Consider the following 14,159-nt stretch of genomic DNA (forward strand, 5'->3'; position numbering starts at 1 on the left):
GTTTGAATTATATCTCCTCCACATTTACTCTTGAGCTCCTAACCCTCAGTACCGCAGAATGTAATCTTATGTGGATATAATTTCACTGACAATACAAATTAGTTAAGGTCATGTGGGGTAGGGTGTACCCCCTAATTCAATGTATCTGATGTCCTTACGAAAAGGGAGAATTCAGGCACAGGCACAGATTGGGGGTGATATTTCTGTAAGCCACAGAATGACAAAGATTGCCAGCAAACCACCAGATGCTAGGGGAGAGGCAAGGGCAGATTCCTTTTCAGCAGATTCCTCCTTAAGAGCCCTTAAGACAAACTGACCCTGTGGACACTTTGATCTTGGACTTCTAGCTTACATAACTGTAAGAAAGTACATTTCCATTGTTTAAGCCATACAGTTTGTTTGTAGTACTTGATTACAGCAGCCCTAGAAAATAAATGTGGATTTTGATACCAGCAANAAATTGGTTATTGGAAACTGGATGAAGGGAGATCTTTGTTATCAGAAATCTTGGCTGAACTGTGTTCTGTTGGATGGCAGGTGAAAATTTTATGTGATGAACTTGCACATTTAGGTGAAGAGATTTCTAAGAAAGGGGTGAAGGAACATCCTGGTTTCTTTCTCCTTATTGCTTACAGTAAAATACAAGAGGGGAGAGAAAAGTTGAAAATAAAATTGTTAAGAAAAAAGAAACCAGAGCTTTTATACTTAGAAAATTCTCAGCCTATGTATACTGCAAAAAATTAGAAAGCTTCCTCTGGAGGGAACACTAAGGGTGTTGTTGGACAGTAATTTGCCCAAGAGATTAGGTTTGTGATTTGTGGATCCACTCAACCATCTCAGTAGGCATGCTGCTAGCTTGGACTGAAAGGGACATAGGTAGGATGAAATGAAGAAAGGGCTGTCTGGGATTCTACAGTCAGGAAATGAGGTGGTAAGAGATATCCAGCTCTGATCATGTGTTACCCTTCAAGAAAAGACACAATGATCCTGAGGGTAAAGTCCTGCTACTGCTAGGCTTTGAATTTGCTTGTGACCCATGACCCCCCCTTCCCTTCCAACATCTCCCTTTGGAGATGGGAATGCTTATCCTATGCCTGTCCCATCATTGTGTTTTGGACAGGTAATTGTCTAGTTTCACAGGCTCGCAGATGTAAAGAATTTTTCCCCAGGATGAATCACTCTGCGCTTCATCCATACATGATATAGATGATGCTTAGATGAGAGTTTAAACTCAGAGCTGATGCTGGTATGGTTTAAGACTTTCTGGAATGTTATGATGGGTTGAATGTATTTTACATGTGAGAAGGATATGAATTTTTAGGGGCCAGATGGCAGACTTTATGGGCTGAATTATGTCCCTATTAAATACCACTATGACTACTAATATATAACCAATTACATCTTCAATAACCCTCAGAATGTGATCTTATTTGGAAACAGGGTCAGTGAAGATATAATTGATTAAGGTGAGGTCTTACTGGAGTAGATCAGTACTCCAGAGTAGGTCCGTAATCTAATATAGCTGGTGTTCTTATAAGATGAGAAAATTTGAACACAGACATGCACACAGGGAAAAATGCCATGTGAAGATGAAGGCAGCAATTGGGAGTGATCCTTCTAGAAGCCAAGGAATGCCCGTAACCACCAGAAGCTAGGGGGGAGGCATGGAACAGATTCTTCCTCAAAGCCCTCAGAAGGAACTCACTCTGCCAGTATCTTGATCTTAGACTTCAGCAGCCCTAGAAAACTAATACTGCTTCTAGTATAATTGGTCATTTTACAGGGTAGAAACAAGCCAAAAAAATTAATATGCTATGTGTATACTTAATGCAAATGACTTACAATTTGGCACATGGCCCTTGCAGAATTCTTTTTTTCTTGGTAGGGCTCAAGCTTTCATATGTAGCTGGAAAATACTGATAGCCCATAGGATCATCATCATCTTGATGCCGTTTATTATTATCTCTTTCCTGACTCTGATTTTCTCCTCCAGCTGCTTGGGATGTTGAGGGTCGGTTAGCATTCTAAAAACCAAAAATTCAGAAAGAATATTTTAAACTAATCCACAAAAATTATCTTTCTTAAAAGACTGTATAATTTTAGTTCATTTTTATAATCTTAAGAGTTATGACAACATTTTAAAATCATAAAAGTGCTTTACAAAGCTGATTTATAGATAGGTTTATATTTATCCTAATTAATGCAACTGGTATTAAAAATTTTTTTAAAGGAAGATACACAAAAGTCCTTCTTATGCTAGTATAACTGAAAAGTTGAATTATATGTTTATTTCCATGAATATAAATTCTAAAACTAATTTTTGTAAAGATAAATTCATGGAAAAAGTTAATTTATTTATTTTGGTTGTACCTAGATTCCAGTAGTGGCTTTTTCTACTAGAACCTTTATCATACCAAAGTCATTGCTACCTCTTACAAAATCTGGGTAAATATAAAGGTAAAAATTTCCTGTGAAAGTGTTCCTATAGTTCTCTCGACTGGACAAAAGGAATGCAAAAATCGTATATACCACCTGGGAATTTAAATAATCACAATGGGCTCCAATTATGCAGAAAGCAAAAACAAGATACCAAGTTTTGGGGGCCGTGGGAAATATCAGAGGCTGTGACCTTTACCCAGCCTGCTCCAAAATAAATGACAGAAAAAGGAAACAAACAAAAACATAAATAATCTTTTCTTCTTCTGAGGTTTACCATCTTTAAGAGTCAATACATATGAGTTCAGAATAAAATGTACAAGGTACCAATTGTAATTTTGATCACAGTGCTTTCAGAGATATACTATTAATTCTCTGGCACCATACCCGAAGTGTTTCTGATCCTGAAGCACTTTCAGTTGCACTGGCATGGGGGATATACTTTATAACAGTAATTATCCCCTGAATTGCAATGCGCTTTTGTTCCCTATACTGCAAGTCTTCAATCTCCTTCCTCACTTCACTTATAGCTGTCAAGAGCGACTCAACTGCAAAAGAATAATTCCAAGGAAACTGTAAGTTTTAAAGAACTGAAATGATAAAAATAAGAATTAGATTTGCAATGTCATTTTACAATATGGAATCACAAACTTGCTACATAAGTTAAATTTGCCAGATTTCTTTTCATACTTGGCATCATCCCCTTATGTAATTTTTATAAAATAGGCAAAATATACTTATCAGTTAAACTGTGATACAGTTTTCTAGCCTGTTAGTCTTGATTTGAAACAGAAATTTTACATACTGAATGGACAGCTGACCCTTGAACAACATGGGCGTTAGGGGTACCAAACCCCATGCAGACCAAAATCCATGTATAACTTTGGACTCCCCCAAAACTTTACTAATAGCCTACTGCTGACCACAAGCCGTATCAACAACACACAGCAGATTAACACATATTTTGTATATATGCTATATACTGTACCTTTACAATAAAGTCACTTAGAGAAAAGAAAATTTAAAAAAATGTAAGAAAAAACATTTACAGTACTGTCTGTATATTTACTGAAAAAAATCACATAGAAGGGGATCTGTATAATTCAAACCTGTGTTGTTCAAGGGTCACCTGTAATTTACATATTTGAAACTATAAAGTGTTGCCTAGCCACTGCACAGAAACACACATTTTAATATAAACAACCATATGCTACATATTGCTGGCATTATGAAGATCAAGAGGGTGCCAGTATTTAGATGATGATAGGTTAGTAACTCAAAGTTTCTTTTTTCCCCAAGTCATGCAATTATCCCACAGCTTAAAGAAAATAATGTATTTATTTTAAACTTTTCAACCATCATATCTTAATTCTACTAAAATAAATTAATGTTAGGCCTTTCATCAGTACTTATTCTGCATCTCATTTATTTTGGTGTCATTTTTATTTAAAGGCAGTGTTCAACTGTGTAATATCCAATATATACCATTCCACAAGAATAGCATAATACAGTGTCAGTATCTTGATATCAAATTATCCAGTGTCTCCTTTGATATCTTTAGTTTCTCTATGTAATGTCATAGGAATTGGGATTTACTAAAGTCAGATTTTATCTCAATAACATTAAATCAAGATATGATGCCCAGTTAGTCATCATCTATGTTCTCCCTTCTTCTAGTCTAATAAAATCCAAATATTAACCTTTAGGAGTCATGACACGTATTTTTAGGTCTTCATAAAGACAAAATTTTTATCAGTGAGCATTGCCACACGTTATGACATACATATATATAGTACATAAACACATACATGTCTAGCAATTATATTAGTACCTTTGACAGAACTACTATACTTCGAAAATGTCTCTGGCACTGGTGGATAGGGATAATATCCACCAATAACAGTAGTCCTCACTTGCTCAGAATCGGTCCTTGTTTTAATCCAATGAATAAAGTTTTTTACCTTGATATCGTTGGTGTATGGCTGGCCTCTATGACCTTTTGTAAGAAAGATAAAACCAAAAAATGAGAAAAAAAACCTCGCTGTAATGAATTGTAAAGATTTTTTTTGTATTAAAACAGCTTAATATTACAAGTCTCTTATGTCACCAAGAAAAGAAGTCAAGTTCACTTATTCACTGTGTAACAGACTACACTTAATATATATACAAAAATTATCAGACACTAAAAAAATCCTAAATTGAGAAGGAAATCAAACATACTGGAATTTAAGTGGACTAAAGTGTAGCTGTCGATAGGAGACTGAAAAGTCAAAACAAAAAGAAAACTAATAATCTGTATTTTTCTAACTATCAAAATGGTTGGCATCTTCTTAAAAATTTATTTTTAAATCATGTATTCACCTAAAGGTATGACATCATGTTGAAACGGAACTGCCTATAATATAGCTCAGCATTTAAATTCATGCTCTTAAAATATACTTAACAGTGCCATTTACATCTGATACTGTTAGTATTTATAAAAGGAAGTATTGACAAAGATGTGTATTACATCCTTCCTGGGATTCTTCTATTGACAAATTTCTTAATGATCAACATGGCAGTATTTTAGTAAACCCACCACTCCACACTATTTCTTTACTCACTGGCAAACTTTTATCTCTATTGTTTTAACCCTGTTATCAGAAAGAATAGTGAAAAATAATGTACTTGTAGAAAACTAGTGAGATTCTTCTTGGTATATAAGTAAAATTTGAGATCAGGGACCAAAATCTGATGTACATTATTATTTAAAAACAGTTAATTGTATCCATATTGTGATAAAGGGCCTGATAGTCTTCAATCTGTGAAGCAATTTATGATTATCTACCTCACATCAGGTAGGAATTAATCTTAACCAAAGTACATCAATTGAATTCTCCAGTGAGTCACAAAATCATTGTTTCAGTCATAAATAATCCAGAAGCAATGTATTTCATGGGCTAAATATTCTTTGCTAAAACATTCTCACAGTGATTAAGGAGATCAAAATAAAGCTAGCTTGTGGTTAAATGTTTTAATGTAAACATTAATTTAGTGAATAGAAAATATGTTACATCTCCAATAAAATATAAACAAATTGCTCACCAGTAAGAAACACTCGACTCTCATTTGTAGTGGTTAGGTAAAGCAGTTTAGGTACTTGAGCATCATTCCTGACAAGTTTCAACTGAGTACACACGAAATATGTCACTGTAGAAAATAAAAACAGTTAGGAAGGAACTTCTGCATTTAAAGGGGAAATACCAAGATCAGGATCTAACACAGTGCCTCTCAAACCTTAATGAACACAGGAATCACCAGGGACAGTTGTTAAAATGCAAATTGAGATCAGTAGTTTCAGAGTGGGGCCTGAGATTCTCCACTTCTAACAAGCTCGGGGTGACCCTAGTGTTGCCGATGCTGTGACCACACTTGGAGCAACAAGGATCTAACACTTAACTTTTCCTTTAGATATGGGATCTAACACTTACTTTTTCTTTACAAAGTACAATGGCTGCACCTAACTGAAGTCACTGCTCCCTGCACAGTTGAAGACTGCCAACAGTCTTTCTAATCAGGCACACAACCAAGTGTGAATAGTTATTTCCTACAGAGAAAAAAAGCTTAGTTTCTCCAGAATGCTTTTACTGATTAACCCAATCTAACACTGATCCCTGAATTACTCTGACTCCTTCCACCAGATAGGGATATGCACTATTAACTTAGATTTGTTTATGTAAGTGTTTATCTTAATTAGACTTTAAGCCTCTTGACAGGGCTTATACAACCCCCTCCCCCCATTCACCTTGCTGAATTGTTTTTCACTGTCAGTTACTTAGGTAAAGTTTCTTAAATCCAACATATTTAAATTTTTAACTCATCACATACCCAAACAGTTATGGTCTTATGAACTAGGAAATGAAGAAAAAAATGTAAATACTTGTAATTTCACAATAATGGTAAGTTCTCATTTGAAATAAATTATTTCCTTAGAGTATGATAATAACTATAAACTCATTTACTGTATCCAACATTTCCTATTTCTTTATTTGGTAGCAACAAAAATAAGGGAAATCTGTTGAAATGACTAAGAATAATTCCTACTTTATATTACTGTCCCTTTATTTCAAAAATCATATGAATGTGTTACTATTCATGGTTAAATATGTTGACATAGGAATATTAAAGAAATGTCTGCTTTATGTTACTATTCATGGTTAAATATGTTGATATAGGAATATTAAAGAAATGTCTGCTTCTTACTTCTTGACTGTTAAAAACCAGACATTCTGACCTGACACCTTTTAGCTGTTTGACATCCAGGAAATTACTTAACACCTCTGGACCTTTGTTTCCTCACCTGTAAATCTGTAAAAACATCAACTTTTAAAAAGGTCACTAGGAGCACAAAATGAGATAGCATCTACAAGCATCTGGTATAGCAAACACTCAATATTAGTTCCCCTTAGCGCTTTACTTTCTGTAATCAAAAGTAAAAAAGATGCCCTACTCCCAAAGGATTCTGGTATTATTTCAGAAGACATTTGGTCATGTTCCCCTTCATAGGTCTGAAGCTTCCTTAATACTCATCATTCATTTAATAATTTTTTTCATCTTGGTCAAAAGATGAAAATAAATTGTGATTATTTTCAACTACTGTACTAGAGTAAATCTCACCAAGGTCACCTTTCTTAGAGAGATGCATTTCACATTATCCTAAGAAATAGAACATGCATACTTGGCAACATTTCTGTGAAAAAATCACTATCTGAAACTTGTGCCAGCTTATTGTTTGAAGTGGCTACAAAGAGAGAGGGCTCTCTCTCTCAAAGAGAGAGGGCCATAAAACCCACATAAAATGAGGTAATAGAATTGTCATCAGAAGTCATCACTATCAATCACTTATGCCCTGGGAGAAGTTACATGAGAAATCATAGCCTGGCTTCCCTTGGAAGCCCATGCCTTGGTTTAGCCAAAACTCTTTCTCCCCTCTCTCTCAAAAGCTGGGGTGAGGTTTAGTTCTATTCAGATATTTTTTTTAAAGTTTTAATCTCACAAGCAGATGACAGAATCTAATAAGGTAATAACTGAATGGTGTATAATGCTGTTTTGCAATAGCCATTAAAGGGGTAGCAGAGCAGCTCTGTATATGGACTCTAGGTATCCTGATACTCTACAATTTTTACCCTGTTGCTGATTTTTAAAAATTACAGGTGGTCAAGACTGGGAGTTTTCCCAATGTTGGCAAACATTTCACAATCAGTATTTTATTCATATAATCACTTTAAAAATAGTAAAACAGCATACAGTATCTATAACAGCTTTATGCTACAAGCTGGTATAAGGAAAAATTCACTTAAGTTGTTAAAAAGTATTAAATATACTTCCGTTCTTATCATTATAGATCATAAGACTAACCTGTGTAAAACATATAGTAGGGCATACCTAACATGCTTTCAAATGAATGAAATTAGTGGAAAAATACATACATATCTGAGTAAATGCAATTGGAAAGGTCAACACCAAACTAAGTGAAACACTGACCAGCTGCTATAATATCACCATTCTAACATTAACTTAAAACTCAAATGAAACCATACTTACATTGTCCTTACTTAATTACATAGTCTGTCAATCCTCTACCAATTAATTATATACTAGTAAAGCCTTTAATGTCTTTTTTGGGGTCTACTTAGTCAATTTTTAAATACATTCAAAGGGGATTGATTGCCTATGCTTTACTTTCATGGAATGTTAAGATTTTATGCCTGAAACGATAATAATGAGCATTGATAAGAGCACCTGTTTTCTGAAAAACTGGTTTCAATCCCAAATCAATTCTGAATAGAAAACCAGAGGTGGTTAATTTCCATAACACCAAATATAATATAGAAAAAAATTAAACATGCTATCACAACACTCCTTGAATTTGCTAACTCAGTATCATGCTCCTCTCTAAGTCAGTACACTCTTAACATTTTTTAAAAGTCAATGCCCCCACTTCCAAAAATAAAAAGATAAAAATATTGGACTGAATACTTGGGTAAATATTTTCAAAGATTTCTGGCTGAGATGTAGAAAACAGCTCCACTATAAATGGTTGTTCTGAAGTCCCGTCAGCAATGTGAATCCAGCGATATGACCAAAAATCTTCACGGCTTTCTATATGGATAGAATATTAGAATAAATGAAGGTAACCAATTATGCATATATGAACACAGAACTATTCACTGAAATACTTTTATGACTTTCAATTTTAAAAGCTTACCCTTCTTTTTTGACCGCTGGACCCTTCCTACAAAAACTAAAATGCCAATAACATCACAGATATGATTTTCTGGCATATCATCCAATTCTGACCTAAAAAAAGGAAAATTGTTAAATACTGTATCTTTAAACAGTGAAAAAGCATTCTAAAATTATGACCGTGAAAATGTATATTTATGTAATTGATAGGGCATAATTTGGGGTAGATTTTGAGCAACAATAATACATTGTTTCAGTGTCTAATGTTAAAAATTAATGCTTAAGGTATTTTACACAAGTCCATTTTACCTTGTGATAAAGCGGTGATTTAATTTTGGCAATCTCCATTCAGGTTTCACCTGCTTTTCGGGAATGATAATTATGTTAGTTGGAGGATCTCGGAGGTTCAGGCAGATTTCTGAAAAACAAATATATTACTTTAATATGACATTTAATACAGATAAAAAAAAATATACGGGTGTATAAGTTACATAGCACACTATTAGACTGAACTCTTTTAAGGCCACCCCTAACCTTAATCAAAAGCTTTCTTCTACTTATTCCTATATTAAAATATCTGCTTATCTCTCCACCAAAAATTAGCCACTGCTGAAATTTTGTGTTTTATGATTTTTCTTTAAAAAAGTTTATCATTTATATATTTTTGCACAAAATACTGTCTTTGTTCTTTTTAAATTTTTTATGTTTTTATTTTATTTTTGAAAGACAGAGTACAAGTGGGGGAGGGGCAGAGAGAGAGGGAGACACAGAATCCTAAGCAGGCTCCAGGTGCTGAGCTGTTGGCACAGCCGCATGCGGGACTTGAACTCACAGACTGTGAGATCATGACCTGAGCTGAAGTCAGATGCTTAACCAACTGAGCCAGCCACCCAGGCGCCCTTGTTTTTTAACTTTATATGGATGCACTCAAACCATATCCAGTGTTCTAGGGTTACACTTTTCACTCAGCATTATGGTCCTAAAAATCATCCATGTAGCTGCATGTAGGGCTTTTATTTTCTTATTCCCACTGCTGAATTATGTTTCAGGGTGTTGATATATTACAATTTTACTTACCTACTGTCATGTTGACCGACATTTGGGTTATTTCCTGTTTTTTGCTACTACAAACAGGGTCACTATGAACTTTTTGTACATATCTCCCTATGCACACAGGCCAAATTCTTCTAGGGTATTATACCAAGGAGGAAAACCCTGGATTGGATAATGTGCAAATGTTTCACTCTACAGGAATTAAACCTATTTATAGTTCTACCAGCAATGTGTAAGAATTCCATTGATCAACATCGTCTCCAAATTTTCCTGTCAAATTTATTTTTTGTCAATCTAGTGACACAAAATGACGTTTGTTGTAGTCTTATTTTGTACTTCCTTATCATTAATCATGTTGAACAACATTTCATATACTTATCATTCATTCATGCATCCTCTTTTGTGAAATACCTGTTTGTGTCTTTTGCCCACTTTTCTATTGGATTGTCTTCTTATTTAAAGGACTTCTTCATATATACTGAATACTAATACTTTGTTGATTATATTATTGCAAATATATTCACCCACTTTGCAGTTTTTCATTCTTTTTATGGTGTCTTTTGATGAAAAAAAGTTTCTAATTTCAATGTAGTTAGGTTTAATAATCTTTCATATACAAATACTATTTCCTGTATCCTATCCAAGAAATCCTTCCTTATCACAAGGTCAAATGCATATTTCTTACAAGTTCTTCTAAAAATTTCGCTTTTTACATTTGACGTATCTGGAATTTGACTTTTTATACGGTATGAGATAGGTATATGTCATTTTTTCACCAATTTTTAATTAACTGTTCCAATACTATTTACAGAACAGTTCTTCCTTCCTTGATTACCTGTACAACACGTATGTCCTATTAAAATGTTGTGTGTTTAGGGCTATTTCTCAATTGAGTTATGATTTGCTGATCATTCTGTCTATACCAATGCCAATGTTACATGGTCATAAAGCTTTATATCAACTCATACTATCTGTAGAACAAGTCTTCATTCTGCAGCCCCCTACTATTTTTCTTCAGAACTGTCTTGACTGCTCTTGATAATTATGTGCCTCCATATAAATTGTAGAATCAGTTTATCAGTTCAAGGAAAAAAATATTTTCTGGAATAGGCTTGAATCTTCAGATCAATTCAGATCAATACACTTACAAAATTGATACTGACTTCCTACATGGGATATTTCTCCATTTATTTAGAGAATCTTTAATGTCCTTCAATAAAGTATTATAATCTTCTCCAAACAGGTCTTACTTATCTTCTGTTAGATTTATTTCTAGATACCTTGTAGTTATTATCGACAAGTTATAATTTTAAAATTACAATTTCTGTTATTGCAGTACACAAAATCAACTGACTTCTGTATACTGGTCTCATTGCTAACTTTGCCAGTATCTTACCATTTTTAATACTTTGTTATTTTGGATATTTTGTAGAAAATCTAATTTTGAATAATGACAGTTTTGTGCTTTTCTTTAAATTCCTTATGATTTTAATGCATTTTGTCTTCACACTGGCTAGGGCAGCCAGTACAACATTAAACAAAAATAGGAATATGAGACATCCACGTTCTCTATTTGAAAAAGTAGTGTTTCTAAATTTTCCCTACTTAGAGTTGTGTATGTTTTGTTTTGATTTTGTAAACATCCTTTACCAGGTTAAGGAAAAGTTCCTTCTCTTGCAATTTTCTTTTTTAAATTTATGAATTGGTGTAAAAATTTCACAAATGCCTCTTGTGCCTCTATTNTTTTGATGTGATGAGTGACATCACAGATTTTCATATGTAAAATAAACTTTGCATTGCTGGAGAATGATGCAACTTAATCACAATGAGTAATCATTTTTTTAATATATATAACTGAATTCAGTTTGCTAATATTCTACTTAAAATATCTGTATATATATTCAAGGCTGAAGTTAGCCTTTAATTTTTTTCTTTCATACTATTCTTTGGTTTTATCAAGGTCATACTGGTAGCAAAGAATGAGTTATAAAGTATGCCCTCTTTGTTTATTTTCTAGAATAGTTTTGGAATGATATATTCTATGAATTTTGGGTAGAATTTGCCTATAAAATGACCTATGCTTGGTATTTTCTTTGTGGAAAGATTTTAAAACTTTGATTTAATTTCTTTAATAGTTATACAGCTATCTGGGCTTTCTATCCCCTTTTATGCAGTAGGCAATATTTTCTAAGAATTTGCTGTGTATGAAACAAAGATTAAAATAGAACGAAGATACTTAATTTTTCATCCTATTACCAGCCATGTGACTATAAAATTCAATTACCTTTATGAGTTTTAGTCTTTTTGTATATAATGAGGAAAGTTTGTGTTACATGATATTCCTGCACCGAGACAACAGTCTGCAGTTTACAAAGCACTTTCATAGTCATAGTTACTTGATTATATTTAAGTTCCCTTCCAGCTACAAAATGCTAAGATTTTTAATGAAATAAACAGCCCCTTCCCACCAAAACCCAAAACACTGATCTCAATAGGTATTATACAAAACAGCCTGAAAAATCTCAAGATTCTTAAATGTTGGAATACTACTTGGTGATCAAAAAGAATGAAATCTTGCCATGTGCAACAACATGGATGGAACTAGAGTGTAATATGCTAAGATAAATAAGTCAGAGAAAAACAAATATATGATTTCACTCATATGCAGAGTTTAAGAAACACAGCAGATAAACATAGCAGAAGGGAAGGAAAAATAAGATAAAAATAGAGAGGAAGGCAAACCAAAGAGACTCTTAAAGAGAACAAACTGAGGGTTGCTGGAGGGGTAGTAGGTGGGGGGATGGGCTAAATGAGTGATGGGCATTAAGGAGGGCAGTTGTTGGGATGAGCACTGGATGTTACATGGAGGTGATAAATCACTGGGTTCTACTCCTGAATCCAATATTACACTGTATGTTAACTAACTTGAATTTAAATAAGTAAATTTAAAAAAAAATGTTTATGTGGGTATGCTAGCTGAGTACTATTTGATAATAGGACAGAATGATACCCAAAACGCCAGTATATAAAACCATACATTACCAGCAAATATGTTCTGTGTTTTATGACACATTTATTTGGCCTTCAAAAAATTACATCTCAGTGTCTCTTAGAAACACATGTAAATATGAAAAAATAAACCAAAATAATTACCCCAAGAGTTGTCTTTCAACATCAGCATCTAGAAAGCAGTGATGGTACCACAAATTTATTCCCTTACTGTCCAATCCTAGCCCCCACTACATACTCTTTCTCATTTATCCTATTCATAACACTTAAACTACCCCGATACTGTTCCTAATCCCTAAACTTTCTCCTATCCAACTCATTCTCCTACTCTCCCAACCATTCATTTTTTTCTTCAACTGCATTTCTGTTCATTTCCTCTCCCCTTTTGTTCATCATATCTTCTTCTTGTTTACTGTCATTGATCTTTCATTTTACTGTAATCTGTTCATCTTACTAATGTTACTGTCAGACTAATTTTTTTCCAAAAAATTTTTTAAATTTCTGGTTAATGTACTGTGTAATATATTACTCTGTTAGACTAGTTTTTTAAGAGTAGAACTCTGCATTACTTACCTTTGTATCTCCTGCATCTAGAATGGTTTACAGAACTGTCATTTCTCTTCAAAGATCATTAATTCATTTGAGCTTTTTAAAGATCACAAATCAGTAGTTCTCAACTCTAGCTGCATATTAGAATCACCTGAGGAACTTTTTTTTAAAATTTTTTAAATTATTTTTNTGAAGGTGGACGCTTAACCAACTGAGCCACCCAGGTACCCCCACCTGAGGAATTTTAAAGATGCACCAATATCTTGGTTCCCTCCTCAGAGTAATTAAATCAGAATCTCTGAGAGTGGTATGCCTCCAGTTCTTTAAGGCTCCCCAAGTGATACTAATGTCCAGGCNTTGATTGTCTTTGCAAATAAAGTAACACAGCCATGTCCATTCCTTACATATTATCTATGCCTTCACTCTATAAATGCAGGGTTGAGGGGGTACCTGTGTGGCTCAGCCAGTTAAGTCTCTAACTTTTGATTTCGGCTCAGGTCATGATCTCATGGTTCATGAGTTCAAGCCCCGCGAAGGGCTCCATGCTCACAGAGCAGAGCCTGCTTGGGATCCTCTCTCCCTCTCTCTTTGCCGTCCTTTGCTCATTCTCTCCCTCCCTCTCTCTCTCTCTCAAAATAAACATTTTTTAAAAAGGCAGAGATGAGTATTTATGAAAGCAACTATATTGCCTGCACATCCTATAATATTTACTATCTGGCTATTTACAGAAATAGCTTGCTGACCCCTGATAAAGAGGAAAAAAGTCCTATTATCAAAAAGGTAAGGGATAGGGGCACCTGGGTGGCTCAGTCAGTTAAGTGTCCAACTCTTGGTTTCAGTTCAGGTCACAATCTTCTAGTTTGTGAGTTGGAGCACCACACTGGGCT

The 14,159-nt window shown here is 34.1% G+C and overlaps 1 protein-coding gene across 1 annotated transcript in view; it reads right to left on the minus strand.

Moving 5' to 3' along the window:
* Window positions 1-14,159, minus strand: part of RADX (RPA1 related single stranded DNA binding protein, X-linked) — a 59,710-nt gene that overhangs the window by 33,864 nt on the left and 11,687 nt on the right. Inside the window, exons 4-10 of the mRNA XM_077771488.1 lie at window positions 8,971-9,097; window positions 8,684-8,775; window positions 8,455-8,577; window positions 5,521-5,625; window positions 4,268-4,432; window positions 2,824-2,984; window positions 1,843-2,024 (exon numbers count right to left, since the gene is read on the minus strand). Coding sequence (XP_077627614.1) covers window positions 1,843-2,024; window positions 2,824-2,984; window positions 4,268-4,432; window positions 5,521-5,625; window positions 8,455-8,577; window positions 8,684-8,775; window positions 8,971-9,097 — 955 coding nt within the window. The remainder of the gene's footprint in view (window positions 1-1,842; window positions 2,025-2,823; window positions 2,985-4,267; window positions 4,433-5,520; window positions 5,626-8,454; window positions 8,578-8,683; window positions 8,776-8,970; window positions 9,098-14,159) is intronic.

The sequence above is a fragment of the Crocuta crocuta genome, unplaced genomic scaffold (assembly GCF_008692635.1).
Source record: "Crocuta crocuta isolate KB4526 unplaced genomic scaffold, BGI_CrCroc_1.0 scaffold949, whole genome shotgun sequence".
NCBI lineage: Eukaryota > Metazoa > Chordata > Mammalia > Carnivora > Hyaenidae > Crocuta > Crocuta crocuta.